General features: G+C 41.3%; 2 protein-coding genes across 3 annotated transcripts; both read left to right on the plus strand.

The window, feature by feature from the left end:
- The first annotated feature begins 86 nt into the window (after positions 1–86).
- Positions 87–7,157, plus strand: txlnbb (taxilin beta b). Of its 2 annotated transcripts, none has more exons than XM_068338582.1 (10): positions 87–228; positions 2,350–2,598; positions 3,362–3,453; positions 3,621–3,791; positions 5,383–5,577; positions 5,788–5,907; positions 6,000–6,074; positions 6,150–6,242; positions 6,420–6,515; positions 6,639–7,157. In XM_068338582.1, the coding sequence occupies exons 2-10, from the start codon at positions 2,364–2,366 to the stop codon at positions 7,101–7,103; spliced, it is 1,542 nt and encodes a 513-aa protein (XP_068194683.1). In that variant the 5' UTR covers positions 87–228; positions 2,350–2,363; the 3' UTR covers positions 7,104–7,157. The 2 variants fall into 2 exon arrangements, with proteins under 2 accessions (XP_068194683.1, XP_068194684.1); XM_068338583.1 differs by lacking the exon at positions 87–228 and adding an exon at positions 242–256.
- A 698-nt stretch (positions 7,158–7,855) lies between these two features.
- On the plus strand, positions 7,856–11,035 carry LOC137611313 (peroxiredoxin-like 2C). Its single transcript, XM_068339442.1, has 9 exons — positions 7,856–7,966; positions 8,076–8,169; positions 8,326–8,379; positions 9,013–9,058; positions 9,143–9,270; positions 9,365–9,479; positions 9,610–9,732; positions 10,231–10,368; positions 10,547–11,035. Exons 1-9 carry the CDS (start codon positions 7,858–7,860, stop codon positions 10,658–10,660), a joined length of 921 nt encoding a protein of 306 aa, XP_068195543.1. The 5' UTR covers positions 7,856–7,857; the 3' UTR covers positions 10,661–11,035.
- Positions 11,036–11,973: the final 938 nt, after the last annotated feature.

Here is an 11,973-nt window from a genome sequence, read left to right on the forward strand (position 1 = left end):
AGCAGCAGTGACATCAGATAAAATGGCTGCTGCAGACCTTTAAATGAAGGATTTCACTCCACCTTCTGCGATTGGGGTGTCCAGGACGGAAGGAGACATGCAGTACCTCTGTCCTCCCTCCCTCTGGTTTATTTTGAGGAGGTCTTATCACAGCTGTTGTATCTGTGGTAAGCAGCCTGTCCAAAACCCTCGACACTCTGCCTTTTCCATCCCTGGCCCCTGGTCCTGGTAAGACACTGTTTGCTCACTTCTTCAGGTACATTCACACTAAATGCGATCTTGAATTCTGTCAGTTTCCAGGCATCCAGTTTCTTTAAAGGTACTAATAACTGTTAAAAAAGACAATTTGATCTGTAAGGAGATTCAGCATGTTTTTAATGTATGTACCCGGTGTTTTACAATCCCTGTCTCTTCAGACACAGATTCCGTTTCCTATTTTAAGACGCCTTTTCATTCTAAGTACCTGCTTCCTCTGAAAGTATTGAACCTGGATGGGGGTCACTTGTGTAACATTTTTTATAGTTGCAGCTTTACATGCATAACCACTGACATTGACTTCAATAAGAGTGGATTAGAAATAAATAAATATCTTGCCCATATTAAGCAGTTCCAAAAATAGCCCGTGGGGCCTGAACAGGTGCCATGCGCTCTGCTTGTGAAAGCACAGGCAGTGTGAAGGCTGCACTAATTTTACGCACGTAAACAGGCTGCGAGGTTTCACAACAGGCACCGTATTATTCCATTAAATCACTGTGGTGGGCTAATAAGCTTCACTGTGACTTAGATCAAGGTTGAGTTGCTTTTTAGCTCATGATTTTATTTTAGATTTGCAGGCGTTTAGGGAAAAGATTTTTAATTTTTTTTTTTATCTCCAGCAAATATAAAGGAAAAAAAGAGATTACATCCCACTGATCTCCGCCTGTAGAGTTCATGCCCTGCTCAAAGGTACACGGGTGATGCTGAGCAGTTAATTTGCTGATTACTTTCTCAGCAAACAAGAAATACACAGGATCTCAAGCCTCATGCATTCCAGTGAAGACAGGAAACAGCTGATAACAGACACAGCTATTGCATGGTCATGTGTCTGAGCCGTCTGCTGAAACCAATAAAGGTTTTTACAGGTACAAGTGATATATACGATATATCACTGCCTATAGCGTGGTTTCACAAGGCAGAAATCTAATCTAAAGTGAGCAAAAAAACATAACCACCTTTCCAGTACATGGCAGATGCGTGAATAAGGTTCTCAGAAAATCAAATTTAACAGGTTTTTATTTGTGCTCCAGAGCCAAAAACTGACGTATAAAGTAAAACATTCTACTTCATTCGTAGCGGTAAATACATTTTCATGTTTCAATGACGTCTATGCTGTTCGTTCAGTCTCAAGATATTCAGTTTATTGACCCATAGCATGAAGGAAAACTGAAAAACCACATTTCCAAAATTGATGGCAGGAGTCATAAAGTAGGAAAATCTGTGGTTTAGTAGTCGTAAAGGATTTTACAGTCGGCTGTAGAAAACGCTGCAGAGGTTTGATGAATCAGACATAACCGTCACTTCTTGGCTCTGTCCAGCTGTTGACTCTGAAAACAATGGAATCATGTTCGGTTTCTCGCTGCCGATGTCGGTAATAATCTCCAGACGGGGGTGAAAAGCTGAAGTTTAGACAGCAAAGAATCAAGCATGCAAACCTCCTCCAAGGCAGCGCAGTTTCCAGATCATGTCATGAACCTAAAAGCAAGATAGTCCGAATTAGTTATTCATTATTATCATTATCAGTTTGATAGTTGGTGGTTCAGGACCCAGCTCTGAAAACTCTGAAGGTATCTGACACTAAAATTGAGTCTGTCTCAGAAACAATTTGATCTGTAGTCTGTAGGACTGTATTTGCTGTAAAATCATTTCTCTAAAATCATTCTGGGTCGTCAGATCGCTTGGATCCAGATCAGACTCTGATTGTGTGCAGGAATCAGGAAACTACAAACTTCATTTTATCTGTAATGAATCACTGTGGGTCCAGATGATCACCTGGTTTATCTCCACAATCTAAAGGTTTATGCTGTGTGCCGAAATAAATGAAAATACATTCACATGTTAAATTTTGTAATTATTTGATTCTGATAATTGTTTTCTCCATGCCAGTTTTTCTAAAATTAAATTTAAATAAATCACTTAATATTTCCTGGACAGGATTGCTATTTCTTGAATTATAACCTTGTATCCAAAGGTGATCAGATATTACCAATACTTCCCGATCAGTATCAGCTACATTGTCCGAGGTAGGGTGGTTTTTCATGTCAAGAAGAGATTCTTGAGTCTGGTTCACCATAGAAACTGTTTCCCTCTAAGCGCTATTCAGAATAATGGAGGCCTGTCAAGAGAGCAGCCCTGCACCCGTGGGTCCAGATGCCTCACTAGCTGAGGACCGGCCCCTCGACCTGACAGAGGACCTGGCCCAGCAGCTGGAGGACATCATCAGCACCTACCAGGCCACCGAGATCCCGGCCGAGCCAGAGGACGCAGACGAGGTCACGGCCGTCAAAGAGAGAGACAGCCGCAAAGATCAGAAACTGGAGAAGAAGATGCTCAAAAATCTAGGTGTGTTGGTTTTTCTTAAAATGTCTCATTGATTTTCGCTGAGGTGGCTTTCATTCTGCTCCGTCAGCAAAAGTCCAAGGCGTACTGAAAGCGATAGGCAGAGCAGAGCTTTAATGCGAATAAGTGCATCCATCTCCGAATGAATTTATAGTCGACTCAGACACAACAATATTATTTCACTGACCTCACGTGAACTCGGAAAAGGAACTCCGGATTAAATTCAGGGAGGCAAGGGGATGAAACTTAGATCACAACCTTGACCTTGAAAAACTAGGTGAAGTTCAAATTTTCACTTTTATACTTTTTTAGTTACACATCTCGGAAACCTGATGAGATATAATCACAAATCAAAACACAACATTTTCAGGAAGCCAGAGGCACAAAAATGTGATGATGTCGTGGGATGTTGCAGTCTCTGACTGCCTTGTTTTTCTTGTAACTAGAGAAGGATTAAGATTATCCAGTGTTTTCTCTTATATATGACAATGACATACATGATATGACAGCTCAGTGAATTTCAAATAATATTCATGCAAAATTAAAAGTTTTTGAGCAAAACCATTAAAATAATCTTGTAATCTTATAAATTCTCCACTTCCCTGTAAATGACGGTTTTCTCAGAATATTTCCCTCCTTCGCGGCAGTATTGTTTTTTGTTGTTGTTGTTGTTGTTCAATTTAATGCGCCCTTGCAGATTTGTCAGCTGCTCTGTAGTAATTAAGTTAAATGAAGCTGAAACTTGACGTGTGTCATGGCCGCTCAGGGAAGGAAGCCATGCTGCTGATGCAAAGTCTGAACAAACTCCACACTCCAGAGCAGAAGCTGGACGCCATCATTAAGAAACATGCTGAGTTGGTGAGTGGCTGCATATAAAGCAGAAAGCAGGCTGGTGGGGTCTTTACGCTTATAGGAATGTGTGTGTATGTGTGTGTGTGTGTGTGTGTGTGTGTGTGTGTGTGTGTGTGTGTGTGTGTGTGTGTGTGTGTGTGTGTGTGTGTGTGTGTGTGTGTGTGTGTGTGCAGTTGGAGGAGCATCGGAGTGATCAGAAGCAGCTGAAGCTTCTGCAGAAGAAGCTGCTGCAGGTGATGAAGGAGAAGGACCAGCTGCAGAGCGAACACAGCCGGGCGGTGCTGGCTCGCAGTAAACTGGAGGGGCTCTGCAGAGAGCTGCAGCGGCACAACAAGACCTTAAAGGTGCTCCTGTGATGCATGGTTTCTAATCTGAGCACCCAAAAGCATCAACCGATTTCTGGTGCCGGGTGTCGTTACCATATGTTGGGCTCTACAGGAGGTTACAGCAGCTGGCGCCGGACATCAACCGTTATGTCAAAGCTCTGAATTTGACATTTTAAACTAGCAACAACATATGTTGTGAAGCCAAATGTCAGGGGATATAGAATACAGCTCAATATAAAGAAAACTCATTTTTATGTGTGGTATATAAATGTTTGATACATAAAGCTAGAGGAAAGCAGATTGATTGGACATTTGGGCGAGTATCACTACACTAAGAGAAAACGAACATCATCCTAGATATTTTACAGTTGCTCATACACAAATGGATTTTATTAATTTTCTATTTGATGTTCAGTTTGACTCAGATCCAACTTATAATAAGATTAAAACAATCTTTTCCAGTGTCTTCAGTAACTTCTATTTCCACCTTTTCTTTGTCTAAAACGACAGTGAACTTAACAAGACTGAATCAGCTGTGTGGTAAGGCTGCAGCCATAACCAGGCAGTTCATTTTTGGGTTGTAAAGTAACAACAGCAAAATTAGCAACATGACAAACAGCATCTGGAGATGCCAACAATGTACAAAAAATCAATACAGCAAAGTGCAGCTGGCATATCTCCTATTCTCTCTCTCGTACTGCCCACGTCTTCCGAGCCACAAGTGAATCTGTTGAAGCTGACTTCTCTTTTTTTAGGACTGAACAGACCATGTAGGAAGCCCAATCCTGCCTCATCCGCATAGCAACAAAAAAACATCTATGGTTTAAAAAAATTCGAAAGTCAAAACTCCTACCTGCCCAGGGGGAGGATTCAAGCAAACGGTCCGTATCCACGGGGACAAACAGTGCTATTTTACACGTACACCGTGAACACATGTGTGAACTTTGATTTTACGTCACAGATGACTCGAAAGTTCATTTTCTCCTTCCATTATGTAACATCGATATAAAAGCAACCAAGCAGTCTTGTTTCAAATGTTTTGACAGGAACTAGGATGGAGATAGCCGTAAAAGGTCGTTTTGACTGAGAGGTCATATCAGCATTGGTTTGTGAGGTTTTCAGGTGGATCAAGACTGGAGGCAGGAGAATTTTTAATATTTTGCTGCTTCACTCTTTTTCTTCTTTGTTGTGCCTGTTCAGTTTTTCTGTGCCTTTCAGAAAGTTACCCTAAACCTGCCTCATACATTTCCATTATGCTCTCTGAAAACATTTCAGATGACGTAAGGATGGAAAGAAAGTTCTACAGAAAGCTCTGTTTGTCTTTGAATCTGTCTTTAACAGCAAATTTATCTGGACATTAAAGTTATACAAAGGGTCAAAAAGAGCCGAAACGCCACCTTCCATAAAAAAAAAAAACCCCCGCTTGTTCTGCATGAATCAACCACCATCATCTCTTTTGTTCCAGCCTGCTAGAGGCGTCTTTTAAGTGGGTCAGACATATAACACAAGACATCCTAGCACCAAACTATTTTACTACCTCCGCTGCTGGCTGTTGTACAAAGCGTTACAACAATCCAACAGGCTGTGTGAACATCTATCTCTGACGTAGGAGGAAACCCTGCAGAGGTGCAGAGAGGACGACCTGAAGAGGAAAGAGATCACCACCCATTTCCAGGGGACGCTGAGCGACATCCAGGCCCAGATCGAGGAACACAGCAGTCGCAACACCAAACTGTGTCAGGAGAACAGCGCCCTGGCCGAGAAACTGAAGGGACTCATTTCACAGTACGACCAGCGAGAGGCGGTATTGATCCCTACTCTTCAGACGCACCTCTTTCTCCACTTAGGCGAAACCTTACACATCTGGACCTCAAGATTATTTGCACATTTCACCCAAATCTTGCATTAATTAGTTATGTATTCCAGTTTTATTTATCCAAAGTTCTGTGAGTGAACAATTACGTAACTGTCTTTATGAAAACCGCTCATAAATTCACCCGATTTGTTTTTCCAGAATCTGGAAAAGGTCTTCAAACACAGAGACCTGAAAGAGAAGCTGCTGGAGACCAAACTGACGCAGGCCAACATGGTCCTGAAAGAAACTGAGGAGAAGCACAAGCTGGAAAAAGAGCTTGTAGGCTCCAAAGATTTGTCAACCATTTGAATTTGAATTTGCAATTCCAATACCCGACGCTAATTTACATGGAACATTTTAATTTTACACAGATGCTGAAACAGGCGTCGGAGTATAAATCGCAAGTGAAGGACATGAAGGAGCAAGAAAAGGATATGAGGACGCAGGTACGGTAACATCACAGCTTGTTTTCCAGGCTTTCTAAAGGCGCGTCTAATGCTCGTCTCTCTGTTTCTCCTCAGCTCGAGATGTACTCCAAAAAGTTTGACGAATTCCAGGGTACGGTATCAAAGAGTAACAGCGTCTACAGCAGCTTCAAACAGGACATGGACAAAGTGAGAGCCACTTCACTGAACATTTGAAGTCATGGTATTAGTTTTAGATGATGTGTGAATAAAAATATGATGGAAACAGGGAGGAAAATCCCATGAGGTTTACACCATTGCTTTATGCTTCTATTTTTAGCTCCGGCTTGTATTGTGTGCCGTGAAATATATTTATTTGTCATGCAGATGGCAAAGAAAATGAAGAAGCTGGAGAAAGAGTGCCAGTCATGGAAGACTCGCTTTGATGGCTGCAACAAAAGTCTCATTGACATGGTGGCAGATGTAAGAGACAGTTTTCTTTAGTTTCTTGTAATCAGACCCAAAGATTTGGTTGTTTGCCATGAATATAATCCTGTTTTTTAAACACACATGAAGCTTTTATGACGATGTTACATATGTTTGCAGAAAGCAATCAAGGAAAAGGAATTTGAGCTTGTTAGCATCAAGAACCAGAAGCTTGAGAATCTGTGCAGAGCTTTGCAAGAGGAGAGGAAGAGTCTTCATGAGAAGGTGCGGGGAGCTGGGAGTCAACCGGACAGCATCTCTAGTGAACCAAGGCAGGACGAAGATGCTGTGGTGCTGGAGACCCCCGAAGAGCCCAAAGACACCAACCCAACAATGCTCCAGGATCCACTCACCAAAGAGCTAGCGAAACTGAAGACTGAGCAGCTCCATCTGAAGGAGATTGCCAGCTCTTTTGTGATCTCTCACGTTTTACCCACAGAAACAGTTGTTAGTCAATCGCAGTCACTCCCTGAGGGGGTCCAGGAGCCAGAGGAGAACCGCAAAGAGGGGAGTAAACACCTCCAAGACATCGAGGAGGACAGACAAAAAGAACAAAGAGATTTGGAAATGGAGTCAGTTGATTGAAGCTGGAAGGAAATGTAGTTCATGTCATTCAGAGGAATAAAAGGAAAAATTCTGGCTTTGTCTTTGCTGTCTGTATATTATAAGAATCTTCAAGAACAAATTTTTTAAAAAAACCTCATACAATACAGGCTGCATCAAAAGGTAATTGCAAGTGAAATCAGGATGTTGTGCACCACAGCAGTGCTTTAACATGAGTAAAGTTGTGTGACATGTTTCTATAATTAACCAGGTTTAACACAATTTAAACTGTGCGGGTCTGTCAATCAATGCAGTATCTGAAAACAGATTAAAAATAAATAAATAAAACGATGACATTTCGCTGCTTTTAAACAAACTGGTGGATCAATTTTGATTCAAAGACAATCTAAGAGTTGACAAACGACCACGTATTTCCATCAAGGCCCAACAGATCCATCCTTTACTCATAACTACACCAACATTTAAGTTTGAATCCTCTCCGGCCCAAGCCCCAACCTCCTGAGGCGATTCCATCCACTGAAACATCAAAAGGCTTTGACTCTAACTTTGACTTTAACATTTGTGGATCCAACCTAGACACATCATAACAAAAGATGGAGATGGTTAAACTGCCTCAAACTAGGGGAATGCTGCTTTAAAGAGGGCTTCAACAGCAAATTATGTTGCCCTCTTTGCCCGGAGTGGACTTTGAGATAATGTACCGGCTGTTCTGGTGCACTGATAAGAGCCAGCATGTCTCATGAAAACGATTACAAGTCCACATTCGGAGGGGAAAATGGCTGATGGAGAAGACTCTTCCGCTAACTCTTACGTTAAAGCGCTCACAGTTTTCACTGAAAATGGAAACGCTTTGCTGGACTTCGCTGAGAAGGAGTGCAGGGAAGGTAGGCAGACAGATTCAATGGCGATTGTAATGAATCAGGGCAGCAAGAGACCCGCCAGTCATCAAGTTGAACCCCAAAATGTTGTGTTTCTTTACCTTATCTCATGAAGGCACTCTGCAGGATTTCATCAGGCAGAAAATCCGCATAGACCGACAACAATCACTGCTGGGTCTGATTGAAGCCGGAGCAGCTTTGTACAGGAGGTTATGAATGATTTCTAACTGTACGGGCTTTTAATAGCTTTACTGCAGCTATAAAAATACGTTTTAAAAGTAAGGAGAGCGTCATGTCTTCATCATCCCAGCTTTGCTGCTTTGAGATGTTAATTTCTGGGTTGTTGGTTGTTGTTTTTTTTACAGTTTGTCTGTTCAAAAGAAAAAAGATGCTGAGGAGCTGTGGAGAAAAAACAATCAGTAAGGAAGACATCTGTGAAACCACTTTGCTGATCAGCAGCAAGCTAATCAACACCCATTCTCATCATTTCTGATTATTATTTTAAAAAAAATCAAGTAGAAATGCTGAACAATATTTAATTAGATGATGCTAAATCAGGGACTTCAATAAAATTTAAAAATGTTTTGCTCTCGAACAAATTCTACAATGTTTGTGCGTATAGGTAAACATTTAGTAAGTTAAACGTAGAAAAAAAACTACAAGTGCACAGTAGGGTTTACCTTTGCCATGGCAACAGTTTCACTCTTATGATATGCAAATCTTCCACTAAAGCATGTGGATATGTCTCAGTGGATTAGAATGATGTCAGAACGTGGTGGCGAGGAGCTGAAGTGTCATCATCACTAAGGACCCACCAGCAGCAACGTGGGGGGAAGGCAGATACTCAACCACCATTGCTCGATCCCTCTCGCTTCTCCCTCTGTCTCCCTCTCTCTCTCCACGAGTGAGGATCTAGTCTCCTTACTACCATAAACAACACCCTGGCGCTGCTCAGAGCCTCCTGAATGAAACAACTGATCAGTTTCACTCAGAAGACACAAATGAAAATTTCTCTCTATGACTGAAACTAAACTTCATTTTGACTTTTTCAGCTCTGCTGCTTTACGTGTCTCTGTGCAAGAATTTCAGAAGTTAGAAGTGAGTAATCTGCAAAATTTGTAATTTTTAAAACCATCTTATGAACATTGTGTTTCTAATATTGGCTCTGGTCATTTGACTCAGATGCGGTGGGACTCTTTTCTGCAGCGTTTGGATGATGACTTAGAAATGACTCCCAATAGACTAGATGGAGGCCATCAGTCAAAATACATTTCAGCAGAAACACCTCTCATCAATGCCAGAACTGGAGAGTAGGTGTGATTCATTTATTCTCCAGCCACCACAGTATTTATTATCAAAATCAAGAGAAGTCTGTGAAACCTTGATGGTTGTGTGTTTTTGCAGAAGAACGACATTAAAGGAATATTTAGGAAAAAGTAAAAAGATCCTGCTGGTGTTAATCCGTCAGTTCTCTTGTCTACTCTGTCGTCTCCATCTTAAAGATCTGCAGAAGAATCAGGTAACTCCTACGTGTTTCCAACAGAAAACTGTTGTTTCATTCAGATTACAATCCCAAATGCTAATCCTACCTACAGTCACATGAACTGATGCTTACTTACTATCATTCTCTGTATGATTTTTTTTTCCAGATGTCTTTGGACACAAATGCCATTCAGGTGGTTGTGGTTTCATTTGGCTGTCAGGTGGGAGCTTCACATTGGCTGCAGGAGACCGACTGTCAGTATGACATGCTGTTGGACTCTGACAGGAAGGTCAGAGGTCAATAACACATGGCGATAATACAGATTACTCATTACATCCCGCTTCAAAGCGATGATGTATTGTAATTGTCAGCGTTTGTGTGTTCGTCCGTTAGTCCGTCCGTCCGTTAGTCCACCGAATATCTTTGCAACCGTTGCAGATAGAAAGATGAAACAACAAGCACATTACTTGGTCAGCAAAGGGGATGAAAATGAGATGATGACCTCGACCCTGAGAAAACTAGGTCAAGGTCAAATTTTAACTTTTGTACACTCAGGAACTGGATAAAATAGAAAGAGGAGGGAGGTCAGTATGAGTAAGACCACAGATCAAAGCTAGTGCTTTGATCTTTGAAAATAGGTCAGAGCACTAGCTTTGATCTTTGACCTATGCAAGTAGGTCAGGCTAAATTTTGAATTCAGGGGTGTCGTGAAACGTCGCAGTGTCTGACTACATTGGTTCTTGTTTCATACTGTTTTTGGTGGTAAGATAGTTGTTGTATGTTGCAGCTGTATGAAGCGTTTGGTCTGGGAGCTTCTGTGAAGAAGGTTTTAAACTTCAGTAATATGCTGCTCTATGCTGAATACGTGGCGGACAACATGGAGTTTCCAAGAAATCTTCCGTCGATTCAAGATGACATGTTTCAGGTAAAATGAGGCAGGTTCACACACAAGCAAAGACATCTGAGGAGAGGCTGATTTGTCCTTTCAGACGTCAAGCAAAGTCACGATAAAATAAATAAAATAAAATCATGGGTGGAAAACAGAAACTGAAGATTGAGAATTCTTATTTAAAATGTTCTTGTTTTTGGCCTGTATTTGTCAGCTGGGAGGCGACTTTGTGTTGAACAAACATGGGAGGGTGCTGTTTTCTTACTGCTGTCAGAGTCCCATCGACAGACCCTCAGTGGACGACATTTTATCGACACTAAGAAGATGAAACTCCTTCATGTTGGAAAACAGATTCCTCACACAGCTGATGTGATCAGTTGTAGACTGGAAAAAAATAATAAAATCCGCTTTAAAACACAATATGAAATGTTATGTGCAATGAAGAGAGTCTCATTCATTTTTATTGGCTTGTTTTTTACATGTATGCTGGATTTTTAACCCACATGGTTCCTCATCAGATTGACAGCCAGTGAGAAATGTGGTTGGAGCGGTTGCTGCTGCATTTACGTCTGACATAACGTATTCAGAGTCCTCAGAACGTATTAACGTGACAATCACACCTTGAAAGGATGAAAAACAAGAGAATCTATCTCTTTGCAACATGACACCTGCTAATTTTCCACAGTGAAAATGTTTATTTATATCTGGATTGACGGCCTTATGTCACCACCAGCCAGTGAGTGTCAAGGAGACAAAACTGAAAATCTCAGTTACTGTTTTTTTTAAGGCATTTGTGGTTTTACAATTTTCTGTTGCTTATAGGGATAAAACATCCTCACTGTTTTAAATTGATTTTTTTTGTCTGTTGGGGTGTCCCATACCTTCACACTGGGGTTGTTCAACCCTCATGATGTTTGTTGTGGAGGGAAATTAAAATTGTGACATTAAAAAAAGACAAAAGGAAAACACTTTTCTATGATCTCCATCATCTGTCAAAGCCTCAAAGCCTTGGATGGCTTTGAGGCTTTGATGGCCTCAAAGCCATCCAAGCTAAAGGTTTGCAATGACTGAGACAAGTCAGTTATAGCAAACATTTACTCTACTCACTACGATACAGGCTGTTGCTCAGGTAAGACCATACATCTGTGTGTCAGGAACCGACCCAGAACACTTTGTCTAGACATCAGAAATGTAGTCTACAGCATCACAAATGATATGGACAGATGTAAGTTTATCTATGATGTAGTCTTTAACATGTTGAAACAGTAGTCAATCTACATGTATCTGCATATTGAATGGACTGTCTATTCACATCAGGGTACCTTGATGGGAATGGTTAGCTCCAGAGAGTCTGTTACTATGGTAACAAAAACAGAGGTTCGGTTACCTTGATTCATGAAACAGGTTGGGGTTACTCCTCTGACTCTGGGTTAAGTTACCTCCCTTTGGGAAACCAGAAACCCTGGGTTTCCCTCATTTTAGAGTTAACATACCCAGAGTTTCCACTAAACATGCTTTGTGGAACAGAACCCTGTTCATAGAAAGTATGACCGATGCATGTCATTCGTCCAACTGAAAGCAGTCTTCTCTGCATCATCCAGACAACAATGCTTGGCTGTTCAGCTTCAATGTTATACTGTA

This window comes from Antennarius striatus, chromosome 17 (genome assembly GCF_040054535.1).
Source record: "Antennarius striatus isolate MH-2024 chromosome 17, ASM4005453v1, whole genome shotgun sequence".
Lineage (NCBI taxonomy): Eukaryota > Metazoa > Chordata > Actinopteri > Lophiiformes > Antennariidae > Antennarius > Antennarius striatus.